The sequence below is a fragment of the Arachis ipaensis genome, chromosome B04 (genome assembly GCF_000816755.2).
Source record: "Arachis ipaensis cultivar K30076 chromosome B04, Araip1.1, whole genome shotgun sequence".
Lineage (NCBI taxonomy): Eukaryota > Viridiplantae > Streptophyta > Magnoliopsida > Fabales > Fabaceae > Arachis > Arachis ipaensis.
The window spans coordinates 20,849,663-20,875,125 of record NC_029788.2 but is presented as its reverse complement, the minus strand read 5'-3'; the positions used below and the strand labels follow the sequence as shown (position 1 = coordinate 20,875,125).

General features: G+C 35.0%; 1 protein-coding gene and 2 long non-coding RNA genes across 3 annotated transcripts in view; 2 read left to right on the top strand and 1 right to left on the bottom strand.

The window, feature by feature from the left end:
* LOC107636226 (protein FAR1-RELATED SEQUENCE 5) lies at positions 54-2,574 on the top strand. Its single transcript, XM_016339750.1, has 5 exons — positions 54-198; positions 1,178-1,269; positions 1,391-1,456; positions 1,511-1,863; positions 1,917-2,574. The coding sequence occupies exons 1-5, from the start codon at positions 54-56 to the stop codon at positions 2,572-2,574; spliced, it is 1,314 nt and encodes a 437-aa protein (XP_016195236.1).
* On the bottom strand, positions 12,200-12,870 carry LOC107637669. The gene is made up of 3 exons (XR_001619453.2): positions 12,735-12,870; positions 12,391-12,435; positions 12,200-12,290 (listed from the first exon to the last, which is right to left on the bottom strand). It is a non-coding gene; the product is annotated as an uncharacterized LOC107637669 (long non-coding RNA).
* LOC110270972 overlaps positions 12,824-25,463 on the top strand; it is a 23,285-nt gene continuing 10,645 nt past the window's right edge. The window contains exons 1-3 of the long non-coding RNA XR_002360834.1: positions 12,824-12,917; positions 14,214-14,222; positions 17,010-17,015. This is a non-coding gene — a long non-coding RNA (uncharacterized LOC110270972). The remainder of the gene's footprint in view (positions 12,918-14,213; positions 14,223-17,009; positions 17,016-25,463) is intronic.

Genomic DNA, 25,463 nt, shown 5'->3' with positions numbered 1-25,463 from the left:
TTAATGGCAAAATCTCTCGTGTAGAAATTGATGTGGCTTCTACACGTGTAGAAATGGCGTGGACAGGTGCAACGTGCGACAAGTGTGTGAGTGAAGGAGCAGATGTGACCTGCTGCAAGAAAGGCGTCCTCTCAATTCAGGAAATGCAACTCCCTCCACGTGATCTGGAAACATTATCAGATTGTGTAATTAGACTAAGTAAGGATAATTAGTATTAGTTGAACATGGGCCTTTTTTGCACATGTTGAATGTTTCTTAAAATATTGAAGGGCTAAGTTTTGGTGGGCTATGTGATTTACAGGAGTTAGAATAAAATCTTATAGGAGAAGGCAAAAAATATGTAAAGAAAAAGATGAATTGGAGAAAGAAATTCAATTGGGGTTTTTTTCTATAAGGGTTTTTCCACTGTGAGTGTCGGACCCCTTGGAGTAGAGTTATTTGAGAAGAGGTAACTATATCAAGTGCAGTGGAGTTGCCCTTTCTTTGATGGTTGTCGGTATAGGGTTTAGGGAGGTTGGCTGGTTAACGCGTTAGATTTACGGGAGATCTGCGTGCCATCGGTGTAAAATTGACAGTGTTAAAGGTATGAGTGTGTGAACGAATTCTTAGTTGCTATTTATACCTCTGATTTTAGAGCTATATGACTGCTTGTGAAGAAATACAGATATAAAGTATTGTTGAAAATTGATAAGGGTTAACTAGTTATCATTTTTTTATTTTTGGTGAGACATGTTGTTTATGGTTTTTATAATTTAGTTGAAAAATATTTTTTTTATGAAATATTAAAATGAATAAAATAGTATAAAATTATTTGTTTGTATTATTTTTTATTTCATAGTTGGAATTCATTTAGTTCAACGTAATTTAACATGATAAGCTTATCTTTGTTATCATGAAGTAAAAAATAAGAGCAAAATTGAAATGTTGTTGACGTTTAATGAAAAGAATATATATAAGAGTGAAAATCAGAACAACTTGTTCCAAACGAAATACAACATCATGATAGTTTATGTAAGTATTCAGTAGATGATTTGTGACTTGTGATAAACTGAAATCGGTGATATTAGGCTTTGGGAATTTAACTTAAAAAATCTATTACACCACTTGTTTTATGTAGTCATGGTAGTGTTATGTGAATTTTGACTAATTGTTATTTAATTTGGTATCTGCGATGAAGTATCTGGTGGATGCAAAGTTAGGAGTGGTTGTATTTGTGGAGTGATACTTATCAGTGTGAATGTGCCTAGTACCGCCAGAGGGATTTGTAATGTGTGTCATTGAAGTATTAAGTAGTATCAATATTCTTTTCATACGGATCGGACTTGTAATACATTAGGGAGCACGAGGAAATTAGATGACGAGTTATTTGCTGATTAATTTTTTTTATCAGATGGAATACACTGGTCATAGCGAGAAATTCTACATGGAGGATGAAAGCGATTGTGTTGGTGACGTAGTCAGTTCAGATGCTGATGAATTTGATGTTGAGTAATTAGATCCAAGTGGGCAGGATGACGTGTCGGATTATGGAGATGTATTTGGTCTTACCGCAGCTGAAATAGAGAACAAGGTTTTCAGAACGGAGGAGCGTGCTTATGAATTCTATATGAGGTTTGGAAAGTGCCATGGGTTTGCAGTACGCAAGGGAGACTATGGGAAGGATGATGACGGAAATGTAATTAGGAGGAGATTCTTTTGCAACAGAGCTGGGTTAAGGGATGAAAAGCACTATAATAGATTAGATAGAAAAAGATGTCATAAGCCTGAGACACGAACGAACTGCCAGGCTAAGTTGTCGATATATCTTGACAAAGATAGTTCAAACTGGAAGGTCCGGAAAGTCATCCTCGAGCACAACCATGAGTTAGTAGCTAGGTGTATGGTACACTTGATTCCAAAGTTCCGTCGGGTTTCAGGTGCGGCAAAGGATTAGCTAGATGGTATGTAAAGTTATGGGCTACCTACGTCAAAGATACTTGGGTACATGGCAAGGATTGCCGGGGGTATTCACTATTGGGTTTCACAAAGAAGGATGCTTATAACTACCTTGACCGGACTAAGCGCGCTAAGATCGCAGATGGGGACGCAAATTCTGCCATTGTCTATTTGAAGGGAAAGGCTTCTGTGGACCCCATGGCAATGGCGAGGTATAACCTGACTAAGGAGGGTATGTTGGCCAACTTGTTTTGGGCCGATGGAATGAGCAGAGTTGATTACCAACACTTTAGTGATGTCCTCGCATTCGATTCGACGTACAAAAAGAACAAGTACAGGAGACCGCTTGTAATATTCTCGGGTGCAAACAACCACAAACAGACGACGATCTTCGGGTTCGGGTTAGTGTTGGACGAGACGATTTCTTCGTACAAGTGGATGCTAGAAAATCTCCTTGAGGTGATGTGTAATAAATTGCCATCTGTTGTAGTCACAGACGGCGATGATGCCATTATTGCCACAGTTACGGAAGTTTTTCCTAGTGCTACCCATCGCCTATGTGCTTGGCATCTACAAAAGAATGTTACATCTAATGGGAACGAGCAGATGTTCAGGGACTTGGCATCTACAAATGACTGAGTACCTTCAAACATGAACCCTTCACATGGCTATGCATATGTCGACATGGAAAACAAAGACATACCTCACAATCTCATCTAACACGGATGCCTCCACCGATGCAAAGTTCGGAGGAACTTCAGTTGATCCTGGAGCTTCACCAATGCCATTCTTTTGATCACCCATTTTCATCCCTCAGGAATCCAACTTTACGCGCCAAATGGAACTTAGGACGATTACTGGGGTGTTCCTACTACCAGTACAATGGGACAAGTGACTTTATTAACCCAGGTGTCAATTCCTTTCTTTCACTAGGATATGTCTTGCTTTGCACAAAGGGAATGAAATGCAACCGAAGGCCCAACCATTGAGGACCAACAAAATTTCTCCCTTCTTTTGATGGTAATCTTCTGTTGCAAGATTTGTTACGAGTCACGAGGTGGTCACCGAGCCACTCACCCTAATCCTTACCACTACTATCTGTCATGCTACTTGATAGATTGATTCGACATGGTTGATGGCTGCGAACACTTATATTAAATATTTATTTTTCAAAAGCAAATTACAAGTTTATATTCTTTTAGGGCATTGGCAACTTCTTCCCCGACCCCTTTATCCACGGCTTCACAGCTAAAATACACTAATCACCACCTATTTTGTTAAAATGGTCAAAGAATCACAAATTTGATTTCAAATTAACCATTAATTAATAGAATTGGGTTCACTTTAAATCAAAATATTGAGTAATCTTATCAACTAAATATTTAACCATTATTTACAACTACTTAGCTTATTCCACCTGTGTTCCTACCAAATAACAACGTACCCACTCGGCGCTTGCCGGACGTCAACAGGAAGAAGCAAAAAATCAAGACCCCAATACCATAAAATTAACAACAAAACCACATTGTTAGTGTTTCTACCAATATTCAAATACTGATTCAGAAATGGAAATCAAACCTTCATTTTCTTAATCATCCACCATATTCATCATAACTAGAATATACATATCCATGTTACATTCAACTTCAACATGAATGCATACTACTCCACCAGAGATACTCACCCCAATGCTAGAAATGTTAGCAACCAGAACTTACCCTAATTTATCCTAAAGTAACAACATATTCAACTAGAGTAAAAACCTTAACCTTCAATAGCCACTATCCTAAGTACACATACCTCAGACGCAAACCTAAATTGTAAAATGTACCACTACTCTTCCAGCATTTCATTTATCGTCTCAACCTGATGCTGAAGATCAGCATTTTCCTCTTCTAGAAGACGAATCCGTTGTGCCATGGGAGCTAGACTGGCATCCTGAATCTCTCTCCAGCGTTCTTGCATGCGGGCAACTGTGCGGTAGTTGTAGTCGCATATGCTATATCCAATTGCTGCTACCATTTTCTCCAACATTGCAAATGATACTTCCTGACGAGCCACTCGCACATTTGCTGAAGTGGGTCCGTGTGCAACGAGCTCCAGACCCCTGCTGTTATAAGGCAGAACCACGATGAACGCAAAGCGAACGGCCTCCTCACTAGACCTGTGCTCTTGGCATACGAAAATGGGAGCCCCGATGCTAAGGGATGAGCATGCACGCATTAGCAACAACTCCATATCCTCCATGTTCAAGAAAGGTCCCTCCTTCATCACACGCCTTCGACACCACCTGCATAAGAAAACAAATTCATTTCCTTAATCCCTCAAACCAATCATACTCTAAAAGCTAACAAAAGCTTTCTAAATCAATTATTCACAGACCTCCTAAGGCATACGAGTCGCAGCTGCCACCGCGAACGTCCAGACTACTTGACAAGCTCCCACGGGTGTCTTCAGTTTCATGGGACGGCGGGCTTCCATACACCGGAAGTTGAATCAGATTCGGAAGGTCTTGCCCGAGGTCTCCCTGTTGATGTTGCTCCCCTGCCTCGATAGCAATCTGTTGAGGCTCCCCTCCAAAATCTGCTACTTCTGCAACGCCACCAAGCCACGCCTTAGCCTCATCCAAGTCTTTGAAACCCTTGTAGTCGTTGTTCTTAAACCCGGTTACCTGACGCTTGCACTCTAACCATGTGCCATATATGTCAGGAACATGCCCCCTCCTCACCGCGTAGTATTGATATCGGCCACCTTCCATTCTTGCTCACTCTGTGATGTGAATTCTTTGATGATTGTTCAACGGCAAATCTAGGCACCCCAGTGACTATATAATCCAGCTTCAGTATCTCACACAAAAGTATTCAATGTTGATGTGAAAACTCGGTGTGGAGTCCAACGAGTCTAGAAAAGCCTTTTTGAAAAAAGGCAAGCCTTCATGATGCCAATACCTTGGAAATATGGAGAGATACTGCACACCTCTAAACACTTTGACTACCTAATATGCCTGCTGCATACATATTATTAAAAGAAAATTCAAAACATATAAATTAACATTGAGACTACAAAATAACTCCTATATACTCATTTACTTGCTTAAGTACATAATGATTATATATATATATATATATATATATATATATAGTTATTATCAATTTTGTTATTATGAAAAGAGTTGTAACATAAAATTTTTACTTATAATTTCTTATTTACCTTCTCCGACAAGGGTTATAATTTTGTTATTATAATTTTCTTATAATATACATTTTTTTTGCAAGATTTATGGCTACGTGCATATTAAGTCGACAATGTTGTATTCGATTTACCAAAGCCACCATCTTTATAAATCGAATTGGCTTATTTCATTTAATTGTTCATTCGTGTCATAGTTGTCAGAATTAAACCGGTGATCGAACCGATCAAACTACTAATTCACTGATTTATTTGTTCAACCGATAAATCACTCGTTACACTGATAAAACCGGTCTCACGTAAATATAAAATATAAAATAGTTTAAAACTTAAAATTAAAATTTGAAATACATATCTTCACTAACATTTTATGAAGAATCAAGTCTCAACTTCTAAAAATAACTAATATAAAAAAAACCATAAAATTTATCAGTAATACTACAGTAGTATTTTAATTTGACACAATAAAAAAATAATTAATTCACAAAGCCTATCATCTAACTATAATATCAGTATATCAGTAGATTTTAACATTAATATCAAAACAAATAACGTTAATCACAATACTAGCAATAAAATAGATCAAGTAAATTAATAAATTTTTAGTAAAATTTATATTTATATTAATAATGGTATATAATTCAAATATAATTAATTTGAAAAATAGAAAAAATAAAAATTAAATTAAATTAGATATTTATGTATACTATATAATTAGTATTTGTCAAATATTGTACTTGGAAGTGCAATGGCTGAGTGGCAAGTGGAGGTTGTTTTTGCTCCAAGGTTCTTGGTTCAAGACCTGGTGGAGACATTTTAAAAAAATTTTCAAGCAGACCGATTTTCGTCGGTTCTCATCAGTTTTGACCAGTTTGATCCGGTTCTTACCGGTTCACACCGGTTTTCTTCCTTAAACTGTCCAACGAGTAACCGATTCGGTGGTTTTCTGGACGAACCCATCGGTCCGGTTCGATTTTTACAACTATGATTCGTGTAAATCGAATATGTCTGACACGATTTATTCTGAGTTTACCTAATTCGCCTACGCTCCATTCGATTTATGGTTAACACAACATTCCTATGTAAATCGATTCAACTCAATTCCATTTACTCCACTAACGTGAAAGTCGAATTCGTCTAACTCGAATTAACAAGGTACATGCTTCGGGCCATCAACGTAACGTTTTTGGCTTTGGATAATTCGCTTAATTTTGGCATGTATTTGGTTTATTCGAGTGTTTTACCTTTGGAATGATTCACAATTAACATAATTAGAATGAACGAAAACATTAATAATTGACAAGTCTAGTAATGCATTAAATACTGCTTCTTATATAGAATTATAAACATATCTTTTCTAAATTAAGTTCATAACCGAGTGGTATGCATACTAGTCTATGGCTGTTGGTTTTGTTTTTGGGCATCATACTATATAGTTTATGATCCATCGTCATTTTGAATCACTTAAACCGGAATCCTTTGCCATAGTCCAAAATCTTAAACTCTAAACCCTAAATATGAAACCTAATATCAAAATCCTAATTTTCAAAATTCCATCTTAATCACCTTCAAAAATACATTATCAACTACAACTTCTTTCATTTCCTTTCTTTTAACGGCTAATTTTTTAACTTAGACTACTAATTATGATTTATACACTACGAAATTAATATATTCAACATAGCTACATATAAGTGCATAAAAATTAGCGGTATTTTTTTAATGGATAAAATCTCATAATCCAATTCAATAATTTTCTCCCAAAAGAAAATACACCAGAATTTTATCATCGACAAAAGTCACCTCAAATACATTTAAACCGGAACAAATTCATTATACGTTAGATTCACAATTTTATACAAAAATTTACATAATTGTTTCAACAATATGCACAAAAATCAATCAAAGTCTTATCTCTATATTTTTATTTCATTTTATTTTCTAAAATTATTATTAGTTGTTGACAATACAAATAAATCAACGTATCTACTTAATAAAAAAATGTCAAATTCTACAGATAAAATCAACTCATTTTATCTAATCAAGCTCTCACAAAGTTATATAAAAGTTATGTTGTCATATTTTCTTGGTAAGTTATTAGGCTTTAGCCCAATCTTTTTTTCATTATTTAAAAACACGGTCATGACACTATTAAATAATTTTCAAAAACACTTGGACCTAGTGCCCAATCATATATCAAGAATACAAACGTCCAACAAAACAATAAATTAATTGAGCTGATTGTTTAAAAACTCCTTAACTACTTCCAAAAAAAAGAATCTCCTCACCTGCACTAGAATAAGGCCTACGTATAAGCCCACTAATTAACCCACACTAATTAGCTATAGTTTCCAAACATTAATAACTAACTAATCTAAACTAACATACCCCATCACATGAGAGACTATAGACAAGTCCCTTTTTCGACTGTTAGACGTTGTCCCCGCCTTGGACACTTGTTGCACATCCAATCTCTCCAGCGCATTTCTACAGGTGTGAAATTGTCTCTCATTCTACATCGAAGAATCCGCCTTAATTATACTTTGCATTTTGTGGACACCCAACAAAGACAAGGTAATAACCCACAACTAGAAAATGGATAAATACAGACAGATTTACAGACAGATTTAGTCTTTATTACAGACGGATTTTTGGTTACCGACGAAATTACTGACGGATTTTGTCCCTCTGTAAAAGCCCCGTCGGAAATTATTTACCGAAGAATTTTTTTCCGTCGGAAAATTACCAACGGATTTTTACTAGTTACCGACGGATATTCCCTCTGTAAATTCTCCCTCTATTTCCTGAAGGCGACAAACTTACAGACGGATTTTTCGTCTGTAATTACAAACGGATTTTCAGACGGATTTTCCGTCTGTAATTACAGACAGATTTTCAGATGGATTCTCCGTCTGTAATTACAGACGAATTTTTCGACAGATTTTCCGTCTGTAATTTAAACTTTGGAAAATCATGATTACAGACAGAAAATTCGTCTGTAAATCCGTCTGTAAGGTAAAATAAAATTTTTTTTACTTTTTCTAATTATAAAATAAACTTATTTTCATACAAAATAAATATAAATTTAATACAAATTTTTATCTAATTTATATTCGAATATTTATAATATTTCAAAAAATAAGCATTCATCGTATTATCAAACTAAAAGAAAAGTACTATAAACAAGCAAGTCAATATAATTCAAAATATAAACAAAATGTATTGATCATCAACTATAATTCCTAGTATATTGTTCAACCATGCTAAAACTATCAGCTATAGTCTTCAGTGTCATCTTCATCCTCATCATCATCATAGTCCTCATCCGAAGACATTGAGGGTGGCGGTGGTGGCAGTGGTAGTGGAACTGCACTATAACTATTTGACGCTCTAACCTTCTCATAATAGCTAACATAAGCCTCATTCCATTTCTTTTGTTTCAGCTTTTCCTTCTTGGCCTTTCCAATTGCCTGTTCCAACTTTTCTAACTTCTTTTGAGTCTTTTCCAAAGGAGCCAAGCGTGTATCTAACAACTTACTAATACACTCATCTATTTGTTGAGTAACACGCTGAAAAAGCTCTTCATTGAGATTATGAATCTGTTCTCGCAAATCAGGAACAGAATTTTGATTTCTTGGTGCTCTTCCAGATACAGAATTGGCAGAAGTGGTTCCAGACTTGATAGAGTTAGAAAAGAATGGCCATTTTCCGTAAACTCGATTCTTCTTTTGCCCACCACACACTTCCTCCGTCAACAAATCAAGCCTAACCAACATAACAGATTAGGTCCTAACTGCACTAACCATTTTCTTTAATACAATCTTGATTATTCAACAAATCAAGCCTAACCAACATAACAGATTAGGTCCTAACTGCACTAACCCTTTTCTTTAATACAATCTTGATTATTCAACAAATCAAGCCTAACCAACATAAGAGATTGGTGAGTTTCCTGTCAGTTTCACTGAACCATGCACTACCACTGTCATATTCTTGATTATTACCCAATATACTACTAATTAATTAACTAGTACACTGTTAGTACTTACCATATACACATGACTAATAATTCATACTTATTATCAAATAAACAGAAAGAGCAAAATGGAACAAGAAAGGAAAGAAGATAAAGGCACTATAAAAAGAAAGGAAAACATGACCAGGTAAGTATAAATCAGGTAATTAGCTTCTCCTTTGTGACCTAATTAAATTAAGCAATTGTGAGAGGGAAGTATAAACCGTGGAAAACATGACCAGAAAAACAAAAGGGCATATAAATATTCAAGTGGCAGCGAGTCATTAATTTGATATTTATGCTATATCTCACATGAGTGTCTTGAGAGCGCTTGTCCACCCATTTAGACTTGTCACTCTTAAGTGTGTGGGTTTCTTTGAAGACCTCCTCGTGGGTTGGTGTACGGCCCAACTGCTTCTTCTGTTCCACATAAAACACAAAATAAGAAAAATTTTACATAAATAGATGTCTATTAAATAAGATCTAAATCCACTTAAATTATATTACCATCCTCTCTATAGTTGAGCTCAGTGGAATAGAACCACCACAATGGACAGAACCACCTAAGAGTGACGCTCGATTCTCCCTCGCTTTTTTTCTTATATTTTTCCATTTCTCATCCGTTTTCCAGTACCTTTCCAACACCTTTTTGTAAGCAGGAATTAGCCATTCGTGGGTTGTATCCACACCCTCACGGATATCAGACATCATTTGGCTAAATCGCTTACTTGTCCTATACTTGAAAGCCCTCCAGAAAAACTCATCATCATCATCATCAATAAAGAAAGTGGCTCTGCACATACTCATCAAGTTGCTACTTATAAGATTCAAATCACATGGACAATATTCAATCAAGTTATGATTAAAGACAAGTTATGATTAAAAAAGAAAGAACAAGTTATTCAATCATTATAAATAATCCAACACTTTTACCTTCCACTCCTTAAACCAAAGCTTCTTTGTCGGAAGAGGGACATCTCCAAACTTTTTGTACGGTTTATCATATCGTTTCTTGATAATCTCTGTAATCTTCTGAGAACCAGGAGGAAAAGGTAACCAACTGATAATTTCATAAAGAATTGACAAGTTAGGAAACTAATTGTTTCGGTCTTTTGGGACATCTTTATTTAATTTAGTTAGGAGGAGGAGGAGGAAGACGGTGGTAATGACTTAAAGAAGAAGCAGACACATGAAGCATATGCATGTCATATAGCATAATAAAATTTATAGAGAAAAATAATATACTAAATTAGTTATGGAGAGATCCAAATTTTACCTTGTTTTTTCATCAGGAACCAATCTTTCTTTTGTGACACTATTAGGAACTGATGCAGTCTCTGATGGAGGAGATGTACTAGAGCTTCCAGGTGTCTCTGAATCAACTAATAGACTGGAATTGTGAAGCGGAGGAGGAATCGAAATTGGAGGAGGGGGTGGAGGAGGGGGACCCATACATCCTGGAGTAGGCCAACTTGGTGGAGGAAGACCCGTGTAGCCTAGATTAGGTACCATCAAATACGGTTGCTGGCTAAGTGGTCCTGACTGAAAATCTGGCACAACCGAAGTCCCAGAAGAGGTGGAGGTGGTTGAAATAGCGGCTGCGGCAGTGGTGCGAGAACCTCTATGACCCTTGACACCTTTACCCTTGACCCGAGGAGCCATGACCTACAACCAGCAGTGCAGAGGCTTACTTCTATTTAAATATTCTACTAATTTCAAAACCTTAGAAACAGTGCGACATAACCCTAACTCAGTGACTCGAATAGAACTATAATTAGTTTTTAAAGTAACTACACAATTCTGTAGTATGTGGTCTGTTTTAACAGTTATGATCAAGTTAATAGTTACCTTGTCAGTCTCACGTTGTAATATCAATATCTGAAGGGAAGTCTTGATCTGCATTGAATTTAATTGTGCATGTTAATGATTTAATTTCATTGATTTTCAGAGACTATACACAATGAAAGATAAGGCTGACAGTTGAGAATCCATTCAATGCAAGAACGTACCTCAGAATGCCAAGTAAGCAGGAATTATCATCCACGTGTCAAATGAGGATAGGTTGGTTGACATGAGCCTCAAATGAGATATCACTTTGTAACTATATAACTTGTAAGTTATACTAATAATATTGCATTTACAGAACTAAATATACGGAAATGCATAAAATCTGAGCTAGACCAGCTATAATCACTAATCAGATACTGAAAAGTGAAAGCTATACACAAAAACTGGCATGAAAAATTAGATCACTTTCTCTAATCATTGCCAACTGAGACATTTGATTGAAAAGTTTGTATATGAAAAAATATCTTAGCTGTAAAACTTAAATAATCAAAATTTAGCATAAGTATTGTCCTCTTTTTGGAATTTCTCAGCTGTAAACTATCAATCAGACTAAACTAGAAGTTTAAATCCACAAGCATGGTAGACACTTTGATATCTCCATATACAAACAACAGGATGAAGAAATAAATAAGCCAGAATTTTCATCACAGATGTATTGATTAATTCATGTAAAGAACTCTAATAAATAGTTCATCACAGAGTTGGTTACCGTGGTTAATATACATCTCTTAAATTATAAGCATAGCATAGCCAATCATTGTGTGACACTAACAATTAGGCACATCACTGTAGTTTAAACATTCTAAAACAGTTATATTTTCAGCTCTGGAACCATATGTTTTCAGTGCAATTAATTTACCTAGAAAATATCCTGATGGTAAATGATGTATAGATATATATTAATTTTTATTATGAAAGAATAAGATCTACATTCCAAAATTAGTGGTACAGTATAATTTATTGTTAATTATTGTTCACACTTGACACATAGTAAGCAAAAAGCATGGAGAATTTGAATAGTAGTTAAAAGAGAGGTGTTTGTTGAGGATAGTGGGATATATAGTAGATACTGCTAATCTGAATTTACCATACTACTATAATGGCGAGGGAATGAAGCATAAGTTATAGAGAATAATTTGATTGAATAGTTAAAATGAATATGTATATGTATGATTTTTTTTCAAAAAGATGGTTTGCATTATCACTGTTACTTAAGATAATAAAAGATTACTAAAGATGTAAGGTTTGAGTCACATACTGCTGGATTGGTAAAAGGCTCCCCATCCAGTGATTCAGGAAAAACCTGAGACAGAGGAAAAATATATCAAATTATAATTGAACAGTTGACAAGTTGGATTTTGTCACCGAATCAAGTAAGAAGAAGAAAAAAAGGAGCTACTCACAGCCAAAAATCGATATTCCCTTTCTCTTTCTATATAAGCTGGTATCTGAATCCATGCAAAAAGGAAAAATCATTAGTAAAATTCATTTTTCGTGATAAATATTTATACTATTCAAAATTATTATTAATTACTTCAAAGGAATAAAAAGCTACAACTATAAACAACTCATAACAAAAGATGACACCATGACAAGCTCATGCTCATGTTGATGTTCATTTTAAAATTTAAACATTGAAGAATCCAGATTTTTAATCTCATAAATCCCTGCCACAAGGCAATACAAGTTGACCTTAGAAAAATATTCCTAACTTATAATTCAGAGCCGAGCAGTTCAGGGCCAGAACCTCTGTTTTTTTAATCTCAAAAACAGTGACAATAATTGTTTCGCTTTCACAAGGCTCCACGGAGAGTGCTGCAACTTCCTGCCATACATCAAAAACCCAACCATCACATCAAACAACAGAGCTCATTTTAATCAATTCAAACAATAAATTAAATTTAAATTAAATTAAATTGAGTAAACATCAGTGGTTAATCCACCAACCTACCATCAAATACATTAACCCTATTTTCTTAGTTATTCCACGACTTAAAAAAATTAAAAATAAAACCCCACAAATAGAAATCCAGTATTTTGTGAAAAACACACTAAGAAACAACTTAATTAATACTTTGACACACAAATCTAACTGGAAACTCTAACTTTCTGCAGGGAACAACCATAATAGCACAGAGATAACGAGAATGCCAGCAGAAGAAGCTGAAATTGAGTTGAAAAATCAAACCCGGAACAAAATTCTGGAAAACAAAACAAAGAGTAGGTTTCATGATATCAGATTGTTCTTAGAAGTGTTCCTAAGAAAAACCTAGAATATAGACCAACAGTGAGTTTCATCTTTAAAGCTAGTCTTGTGTTATAATTTGGATGGAACCAGTGATTTTATTCTGATTTTGCTTCTTTGTTACTAGGCTGCTGAATTGTTACGCCATCCTCTTTTACAACCTTATGTTCTCCGCTGTCAAAACGCATCATCCAATTTTCTTCCAGTATACCCCATAGTTAACTCAAAGGATAAAACAAAAAGATCTAAAAAATCTAGTGGTGGCAAGGACCAGAGGGACAAAGACACAACATCACCAAATTATTTGGAAAGGATTCATCCGATTGAGGGAAATAGACACTTACAGCCGAGGAATCTTCCAAGTGAGGGAGAGCTAACAGCTTCAACAAGTGCAGAAGACAACCTCGAGAACCGGATGGTTGATCTTACAAGCTATATAGTGGAATCTTCTACTAGTAGTAGTGGCTCAAAAGATGGATCAACAACATCAGAATCAACTATTTGTAGTGTGTGTAGGGACCCTGACTTCAAAACTAGGCCTGCAAAGGAAACTGCAAATATTGAAATCACTCAAAGAGTACACAAGATTCATGGAGAGGTATTGAAGAGTTCTGGACAGTTCCATGCATAAAGTGTGTAGTTTATTTCAATGAATTCTTCATACATTAACTATGGCAAAATCACAATAAGAAGACCCAAGAAAAGACCTAATCCAACCACTATAGATAAACAAATCACACAAAATTTTTAGAGAAACAGGGTGTGCTTGCTAACCTCACTGACTGTCACTTGGAGAAGAGAGACAGCTGAATTCTAAGCCGTCGATCCTGTGGAGTAGGATTAAAAAATTAATTAAGAAACTATCCTAGTAAGTAATTGTAAACAATTACATTAATTGATCTCATACCTCATTCAAAAGTAATAACGAGAATAAATAGCACATCTCAATTTTAAAAGTAAAATACTTAAATTTTCATATAGGAACCATCAGTAATAGGAAATTTATTGCTAAATCATCTGTTTTTGAGAAGGATTAGCTATTCTAAATGGATTATTTTATTTTATTGTCTTTTTTTAGAATATTTATTATTAATAGCAGTAACTAATCCCTTAAAAATAACTTTTCAGAAAGAACATTTTGAAGAGAATAAATTTTTAACTTTAGGACCTTTATACAGATTACTAAGAATTAGACACAAAGACTGGTCGTTCTTATGATATAAGTACACCAAGTGTTCTATAGAATTAAATGAGAGATTTGACAAACCTTATGGAAATGAAAGCTGGAGTGATCAACTTGTATGATCAAATCAATAGGGAAACTTGCCTTGGGAATCCTATACCAAATGGTACAAATAACATAACATAAATAAATAAAAGACCGCAGTATCATAGTTGTTGATAGAAACTCTTCAAGAGAATAATGCTCATGCAAAATGGAGATATGTACCAGGTATGGTTTCTAAAAGAAAAGAATGAGGATCAGATATTTGACAAAAGATCAATATATGTCGTGATTTATTTCACAGCAATTTAACCACCAATATCCATTATGCTATATAGATTTCCTCGCATCCAACAGCCCTTTCATATGTACTCAATTATGAACAAAATTATGAACAAAATTATGAACTGCTTAATAGACATTTTATGAACAAAATTCACAAAGTACACAACATTTAATATTATCATTGCTTATGAACAATTATGAATAAAAAAATGATTAACGAGGAAAACGAAACCACCGATATCGTGAGAGAGTAACGAGCAAAAGAAGCGTCAGCTGAAGAAAAATACAAAATACGAACGAATAGAAAAGTTAGGGTTTGCGATCTACCAGCTGCGCGAAGGAAATCTGACAAAGAAACCGCTGATCTGGAACGAAAAGAAGCTCGAAATCCGACAACGACGGATCTTCTACGGTGGCGGTGGAGGCTGTGTCTGTGTAGGGGCTGCGGTGGCTGCGCCGCTGAGGGGCTGCGAGGCTGTGGGGGTTGCGGGGAGCTGCGAGGGCTGATGCGGGGGCTGCGTGGCTGCAGTGGTGGCAGAGACTACGGTGGCTGTGGGCGGCGGGGTGCAGGGCGAAGAGTTGGAGGGATGAGCCTTCTACAGCGTTCGAAAACTAGGTGTGAATGGCGAGTGAATAGAGTTAATCTTCAACTAGGGTTTTCAATATTTCCGACGGATTTCATTTAAATTACAGACGGAAAATTCGTCTGTAACCATTTCACGGAAAAAAATTAATTTTTCCGACGGAATTATAGACAATTTCTCTTTTCCGTCTGTAATTTATGCTAATCTATTTTTTTATTTTCTGACAAAAAAATCCCTCTGAAATTCTGTCTGTATTTCAGTGGGATAAAATCCGTCGAAAATATCCGTCTGTAATAACTAGTTTTCTAGTAGTGACCAACCTCTACCATATCAAAGTTGAATCCAAGAGGCCAAGACTATATGCCATATTAGTATTTTCGCTAAATAAAGTGTAGATACCTAATTCATAATGTTTGTTTAAGTTAAGTTGATGAAGATGGACTCAGCCCAGTTTGGGTAAATAACTTAAATAAGTTCTTTTGGAAAAAGGGTTTAAAACATAAGGACTTTTATTAAGAGTAGCTTATAAATAAGTTATTTTGTGTTTGAATTTTTAGTTATAAAAATACTTATTTTAAAGTTGTAGTGTTTGGATAAATAACTCAAAAAATAATTTTTTACAGAAGAGAATAAATATTAAAATAACGATGATAACAAATACTTTTCAATATTGAATATTGATTTTACATAACCTAATCACTAATATTGTGTATGATATGGTAGGTGAAAATAAAAAATAAATATAAAATGTATGTCAATGTATATTTTGTTGCTGTTTTTTATTTTTCTTACTCCTATTAGAACTCTCTTCTCTTTTATTAAGGTCAAGAACTTGCTATAATTAACTATGAAAATAATAGTAAACTATAAAATCACATATGAAAAAAAAATAAAATTAAAACTGAAATTTCATACCACAGTTAAATATAAATTTAATAGTAAAAAATAGAGTGATAAAATGATAAAAAATACTTAAAAGGAATATATGCAGTAAGTTGTTCAAATGCAATATTGTCTGAAAATGGTGGTGGAGGATCAATACTTCCATCAAATGAATCATTACGTGAAAATGGTAAGGTTTGGAACATTGCGTGAGAATGATGGTGGAATTATGGTGGAAGGCCAGTACTTCTAGCAGACCTTGCGTGAAAATGGTGGTGAAGGGTCAGTATTTTTCACAGAGTGAAGAAGGAAAGTAGATTTTTTTTGTTTTGAAATTAAATTTTTTTTAAGTAAGTGGTAGAATGACTTATTGAGAAGTAGAGAAGTCATATATTTCTACTTCTTCAAAAAGCTGCAAATTAACTTTTCGGGAAGTTAAAATCTTTTTCTAAAATAGTGCCAAACACGCAGATTGTGACTTTTCATAATCTAAAAGTAAAAAAAAAAGTAGCTTCTGCTACTTCCCAAACGGGCTCTCACAATTGCTTGAGTTGACGCTGATGATAAATATGATAGCTTTTGTAAATTGTATAGGTTAAATTGTTGGATTTTTTAACCCTAAAATCATTTATATTAAATTATTAAAAAAAGATATATGAGAGTCAAAATATACTTGATTTATATACATGATTGAAAGAGTTTAATTTTTTAATCTATCACAACTAAAGGCTTATGTATTCCTAATAATGTTAAATTGCAACTTCTTTAATAAAAATATAAAAAAAAAAGCTGTAAAGGCAGCTTTGAGTCTTTGATGTATTGAGAATTAAAATTTTGAAGTCATTATTTATATTTGAGTGTGACACTCATTAAACCTTAAAACTCAAATAATCTAGTATATCTAGTTTTATTTTCATTTAGTTTCAAATTAAAAATGATAATTTATTCAATTTAACATTTATGACAATAAATGATATCACCATTATATAAGTCATTTAATGTAAAATAACTTAATTTGCGATTATAATTGATATATGTATTGCTCATAAGTAGATTAGAAAATTAATAATTTTCTAACAATGTCCCACTTGGCTATACATATATATTTTTCTAAGATACTCACATCTTATAAATTTTATGTGTAGATTTAAATGTTATTTTCCTGATTACTTTAACAATCTGGTCTGTCTCATATATCAATTATGGAATTACCACAGCTTTTATCATATTAGTATCGCAACGGAACCACAATGATCACCATACCAATATACTCAACGACATATATCAAATTTGGATGAGTAATAAGAAATTACATGCGAAAATGAGATGATGCATACCTATTTTCAATTGGTTAAACTTTAATAAACCTTATGAATTATAAGCCAGAGTGAAAACAAAACTAAATATATTATTTCTATGATATGCAGAAACATTTATATCATAAATTTGTCTAAATTATATGAGCATTCAAATGCACACTCCCACTGAAACAACATACCATAAAATGATATGATACTTAGTTGAATAGTATTCACATAAAAGACCTTGGGTGTTTATTTCTTACTAAATAAATATACACGTATTAATGAAGTTTGTGCTAATTTGCTCAATAAACACTTAAACCGTTTGAAATTTTATTTAACAATTTATAATATTTGACTATTAGACTATTGACACATTGTCATAAAATAACTCAAGTAGTCTTTCAAATCTATTTTTATAATTTGTGACAAGTATTTGTAGTCACCAAATTAGATGTCTTTAAAAGATATTTTATATTCAAGTGCTTTAGTAGAAAGAGTAACAAGTATCTTCTCAACAAATTTTCAAAAAACTTTTTCAATGAGCATATGAATATACATACAATGAATCAAAATTGCCTTGACATCCAATAAAGTCAGAATCTGAATACCAAATGATCTCTAATTTTATTTGCTGACTTCATATATATGAACATGTAATATTTTGTTGTAACAAAATTTAATTGACTACTATTTAGTGATCCATTCTTAACTTAAATATCTACAAAAAATACCAACAATATACACAATAACTATAAATGTACAGACTCAGTATTCATCAAACTACTCCTAAAGCATAAGATCTCATGCACTTTAAATTTTATGACTTTCCTGAGGCACTTAATGAAATTGTACTTGTCTCTGTTAGAGTTAAGGGAATTATAACTTTATTTGCAATCTTATATGTCAAATCCCTATTCGCTCATCCACAGGGGTTGTTTCTTGGGTCAAACTAGTCCGACTGCAACTTCATAATGCCCAACTTGCATCTTAGGTTTGGGTCTTTGATCCTCTGGACTTGGGTCAGCTCTATCAATGTCCTTGTTGTTTATAGTTTTCTCATGTTTATAGTTTTTTTAGATCTCCGTCCATGGAAAGAAGAAGAATATTAAGCAATCATTTCGGGATTATTGGATTGATATTGTTGGTGTTATTATATCTATATGGAAGATTGCGGACAATAGAGCATGTAGAATTAAACAAATTGTTACTTAGAATTTCATTTCTTTCCTTGTTCTGATTTTTTCTATTTTGCATATTGCATAATGGAACAAACTGTTACTTAGAATTGTTTTGGCTATTAAAAATGCCTATTAGGGTTGGTTAGTGCTCTGCTAGGGTTACATTGTGCCTATTAGGGTTGTTGCTACACGACAAATTTCACACCAAGTCAATCACCAATCATTGATATGCAGCATGGATGACTTGTGAAGAGACCCTAATATAGAGAACAATGATAGTAGAGGAGATGAGGAGGATATAGTAGTACTAGAAGAGATGGATAACTCTCATGGTGTAAAGGCATGCACAAAGAGCTTAACAGGTCGAATTTTTTCGGCACAAAAATTCTCGGCAAGTACTATAGAGAATGCTCTGTCCGCAATCTGGGATAAACCAACAGGATTCAGAGTAGTCAAATAGGGGAATAATCAATTTCAGTTCTTCTTTGATGAAGAGAAAGACGTGCGACGTATTGAGAACGGATCCCTTGGCTATTCAAGGATTACATCCTTCATGTGAGACAATGGACTAACATAGAAAATTCTAAAGACAATACAAATTCAAAATTCTCCATTTGGGTGCAATTTTGGGGTGTCCCTGAATGCTATAAGACGTTGGAAGATGGACGAAAACTTGGGGGAAAATTGAGAGAACTTCTGGAGATAGGAATGTTTGAAGTCAGAGGTAAAGAATCTCGGATACTTAAAGCTAAAATCATGCTTGATGGTGATAAGGTAATGAAAGATAGTCTCAGGGTGAAAGGACCAAACCAAAGACTGGTGGAGGTGGGGCTGAGGTATGAACGCATTGGGACCTTTTGTACATATTGTACCCACATTGGGTATAGTGCAAGGGTATGTAATGTTCTATTAGAGGATGCAGCCTCAAACAAACTAAACCAAGACTTGGTGGGAGAATCGTTGAAAGCTAACCAAGTTGGAAGGAGGGTGGATGTACGGGAGGAAGATCATCAGGGCAATGATAGACAACATATGCATTTAGCACCAAAACCAACAAAGAAACCAATCCCATTATGGCTACTTGATGGTTTTGCAAAACTTGAAGTTAATAACCAGGAGCAGCAAAGTAGCAGTCTTAATACAAGTAGCAGTACTAATCTAATGGGAGAAATTAGAGAGACCACAGTGGAGAATGTACGCGTGTTCTTGAAGACATTACCTCTGCTACGAACATGAAACTGAGGAGCCCAGGTTCTCCTGTTCAAATGGCAGAAGCAAAGAAGTCATTGACACTGAAACAAAAGGCCCATCAGGGCAGCAGGGAAGTAAGACCAATCATTGGAGGCAAACGGAATCTGGAAGGGAAAGAAAATGACGGGAGCCACAAGCGAATATGCCTAGATGACATGCTCATGGAGAATGCAAAGGTGGGGGATGCCAGCCTCAAAATGGCACCCGAGAAGCCATGAAAATCCTAATGTAGAACTGTCAAAATTTGGGGAGACCCCTGACAGTCCACAATCTTAAAAAGATCATTCAATCCCACTCCGCCGAGATTATGTTTTTGTGCGAGACAAAAAACCTTCTCGAAGTGTGGAGCAAAATTTGAGAGGATGTGGATTCAAAGACTGGAGCCTAGTCAACCCGGAAGGAACAGCAGGAAGATTGGTAATAGCATGCAAGGAAGGTTTAGAGGTCACGGTTATCAATTCTACTCATTTTTTCATTGTTGTCCATTAAAGATGAGGTTACAAATCATGATTGGTGTTTGCTTGGGGTTTATTTAAGTACTAATGACCAGATTCGATCACAGCAATTTGTAGAGTTATCATTAATATTGCAGCAGGTTCATGGGGAAGTTGCAATCATCGGAGACTTCAATGCCATCACGAACCAACGTGAAAAAGAGGGCGGAAATGAGAAATTCCCAGCTTCCATGGCATGTTTTAATAACTTCTTTAATGACTTTGAACTGGTGGACATTGGTATGATTAGTAGGCCGTTTACATGGACAAACAGAAGAACAGGAGGAGACCTTATCCAGGAGAGACTTGATAGAGTTCTCGCTGGAAATGGGTGGCTGCAGAAATACCAATACCCAGCTGTTCTGAGACTTTCTGAATCTAGTTCGGATCATGCACCACTACTCCTAGACACAAACCCGAGGCACGAGCAGTCTAAATGCCGATTCAAATTCTAGGAGCGATGGTGTGCGGTTCCGGATATTAGGAATATTATTCAGGATACGTGAAAAGACAAAGTGGGAGGTTTACCTATGTATAGCTTGGCCCAAAAAGTCAAGAAATTCAGGCACAGGCTCATAGCATGGCAGACCAGGAGTAGGTCAAATTCTAAAGTGAAAATTGATGAGATTCTCCAGTAAATTGAGGGTTTGCGAGCCATAAGGACACATGGTGGCGAAGAGACAATCAAGTTGGGGCATAGTTTGGAGATAGCTTACCATGATGTGGAAATGTATTGGAAGAAAAAGTCTAGAGTTAAATGGCTTCAGGCAAGGGATCAGAACACGAAATTTTTTTACCAGATGTTTAAGACTAGAGCTCGCCGCCAGAATCGGATATGGAGATTGTTTGGCGAGAATGGGGATGTTGCGACCACAAACGCTGACATTGCAAAAGTGGTTGAACAGTATTTCAAGAATATATTCACCTCCACTTACCATACAGATCCAGCACCGTTCTTTACTGATTTTGAGCCGAAGGTCACAGCTACCATGAATCGACGGCTCTGTAGACCAGTTTCTAGGGAGGAAGTCAAGAGAGCAACATTCAACATCCACTCTCAGAGTGCCCCAGGTGAAGATGGCATGACGGCAAAATTCTTTCAGTATTACTGGGATATTGTTAGTGAAGATGTCTTTCGAGCTATACGGAGTTTCTTCGCAGGTGGGAGGATTCTTAAGGGATTTAATCACACTCAGATATGCCTTATTCCAAAGGTTCCAGATGCCAGCAGTATGTCTCAGATTCGGCCTATCAGTCTTTCCACGGTTATCTATAAAATCATGTTAAAGGTAATTGTTCACAGACTCCAACCTATTATGAATAACTTGATTAGTTAGTCTCAGAGTGCATTCATTAAAGGAAGGCTTATTTCGCATAATATCCTTATTGCTCATGAGTACATGCATTATCTAAAGAACAAGAGGCAAGGGCTTGAGTATGAAATGGCGGTTAAGGTGGACATGAGTAAGGCTTATGATAGAATTGAGTAGGCTTATTTGTGGTTCATTATGGAAAAATTGGGCTTTGAAGAGAGATGGATAGGATGGATCTGGGAGTTAGTCACTACTGTTTCTTATTCCGTCAATGTAGAAGGTCAACCTTTTGGTTTTTCAAACCAAATAGAGGTATGCGACAAGGAGACCCTCTATTGCCATATCTATTTCTTTTCTGTGTTGAAGGATTATCCTTTATGCTACACAAGGCGGAGAAAAACAGAATAATTCAAGGAGTTCAGATTAACAGGAGGTGTCCTTGTGTCAGCCATTTTTTATTCGCAGATGATTCGATACTCTTTAGCAAAGCTACAGCACCAAACTATGAGAGAATTCTAGACCCATCGGAGCTTTATCGAAGTTGTAGCAACGAGTAGGTAAACCTGAGCAAGTCAGCAATCTTTTGTAGTCACAACACCCCAATGGAGACTCGGCGCCAGCTGGCTAATGCTCTCCACATTGGCCACATTGGGATGCAAGATAAATATCTTAGGCTTCCAACTGTGGTTAATAGATCCAAGCGGTCTACCTTCAACTTGATTAAAGAAAAGGTCCGAAAAAAAGCCTAGCAATGGAAGCACAACCTCCTATCGGCGGGTAGAAGACATGTATTAATCAAGGCTATAGAATAGGCTATACCAATTTATTCTCTGTCCTATTTTCGATTGTCAGATTCTTTGATTATGGAGATTCACCATATCTTAGCTCAATTTTGGTGGGGTCAAAAGGGGGAAGAACGTAAGTTGCAATGGGTTAGTTGGGATACTACGACACGACCTAAGAGCGAGGGAGGTTTGGGACTAAAAGACCTCAGGGCCCAAAATCTTGCTCTTCTAGGAAAACAATGTTGGCAATTAATTACTCATCCTAAGTCACTCCTAGCTAAAATCCTCAAAAATGGGTACTTTAAATACTCTGATGTAATGAAAGCAAAGGTTGGAGTATTACCTTCCTGGTGATGGAAAAGTGTCCTCGAAGGCAGGAAAGTGGTGGAGAAAAGGCTGCATTGGAGAATTGGCATTGGAGAGGACATCCAGATTGTTGGCGAGCCATGGCTTCCTCTGCCATACCCCTGTACATTACCTCTGACAGTGTACCTACAAAACACAACACTACCAGTGTTCAGAGTGAAGGATTTAATAAACCAAGAACAGAGAAGCTGGAACCAACAACTCATCCAAGAGATTTTTCCTGTGGACATCAGTAATCGAATATTAACAATTCAATTAGTGGAAGATGAAGACAAGCTACATTGGGCTCTGAGTAATACACACCAATACTCTGTTGTATCAGGGTACAAAGTCGCCTCTAATTTCTTCCACAGTCCAATCGAAAGTTGCTCAAACTACTTCAGACAAAGCTCCTTGTGGAAAGGACTGTGGAAGCTCCTGATCCCTCACAAGATAAATATTTTCCTCTGGAAGTCGTTGCATGATCGCCTCTTAGTTTTACAAAATCTCCACCGCAGGTTCCAAAAACATTGGGGGAGTGCCTCGTCCGCCATAGGGAAGAGGAATCAACCTCCCATTACCTAATCTACTGTACCGAGGCTCAATAAGTATGGAAGAGAACGCCTATTAACTACTTATTACCATCACAAAGAACGACAACCTTTTGGGAGTGGTGGACACAAATGAAAGAAAAGATAACACATCAACACCATGGAGTGTCTGGAAAAGCAAGAACTTGAGAGTCTTCGAACAAACCAATAGCCCAGCCACTGCAATGGTCAAATCGGTAGTGAAGCTATGCAACGAACTTCAACACCATCCACAGAGGAGTTTGAACCCTAATCCTTGAAAAATCTTCTTTAATTTCTTGTTACTCTTTCAATTTTCCGAAACTACATTATTGTTGCTTTTTATTATTGCAAAGTAATCTATAGGAGATCCTCAAATTCTTATTGTAAGTCCAAAATTGGACAACTTCAATTATTTTAATGAAATAATGTGCATGATTTTTTATAAAAAAAAAAATTATATCAAGAACACATTAATGAAATAATTATATCGGTTTTGACTGCATGATTTTTTTTTTATAAAAAAATTATATCAAGAACACATTAATGAAATAATATTGTGCATGTTGTTTAGTGTTTTTTGAATAGGTTTTGTGATCCTTAAAGAATTAAGTATTGATCTCTCCATTCTTTAGGGTGTAGTTTTATATTCAAGTATTTAACACTGAAAAAGTATGTAATGCAATTTTGATTTTTTTTTTTAATCGGAACATATATTTATACTATATCTTTTTCTAACATTTGATTTAATTTCTAGTATTTTAATTTATTTCTGATGTTTTTTTTTTCCTTCTAAATTTTTACGTAATTTTTTAAAACATGATTAACTTACATTTTATTCAAATTCAACATTTATAATTTTTTTATTTTATTGTTACTCTAGTCATTTCAAGTGTTATTTGCAATCCATAAAGCATACATACTTTGTTGAGTTGCCGTGTCTATATGTCAGATATATTTTAGACACGACACTCATTGACATTCGTCCGACACACATGTTTGCTGTGTTCAACAATGTCTTAATAAAAAATTCTTTTCTGAATACGCTTAGACACATTTAAATACTACCAGCATGTCCAACTTTATTTTTAACATGTATTCTTAAAATAATTTTAAAAATAATATATATTATTATTTATTAAAATAAAAAAATATATTAAATACTTTATATAATTAAAAAAAGGCATGAAAAATAATTAAAAAATTAATTTATATTTTAATATCAATAAAATATCAAAATATCATTACGATTTATTTAAAAAATATTTTATACTTTATATATATCTATATCCCCATGTCATGTAAGATTTTAAAATTCGCGTGTCGGCTTGTCCCGTGTCATGTCGTGTCGTGTCCTGTATCCGTGTCAATGTCCGTACATCATAGATTTGCATAGTTTTTCGTCTTGGGAGATATGAGTCTATAGGAGGCTTTTATTGTGTTTGGTTCCAACCATAAAAAAAATACACCGAAACAAAAACTCCTTTTTTGCAGTGCCAAATAATAAAAAATTGAAAAAAAAACCCAAAACAACCCCTAACAATTGCTTCGAAAGACAACGAGGCCCTTCACAAAAAAAAAACTCAACTTGGCCCCTGACAATTACTTCAAAAGGACAACGAGGTCTCTGTGTCAAAAATAGTCAATGTTATTTATTAAAAAATTAATTTATATTTTAATATCAATAAAATATTAAAATATCATTACGATTTATTTAAAAAATACTTTATATTTTATATGTATATATACTTTTATGTCTTATAAGATTTTAAAATTCATGTATCGGCGTGTCCCATATCGTATTATGTCCCGTGTCTGTGTCAGTATTTATGCATCATAGTTTGCAATTTAATGGCATGTAGTGTGTAGATATTCTGTTAAGACTCAATTAAATATAAAAGGTTTAGAGACCATATTCAAAATTTATCTTCCCTCCGAGTTTTAATATCAAATATGGTATAACTCAAGATGGTATTAGATTCATAGATTGTGAGTTGAATTAGAGTTAGATGATAA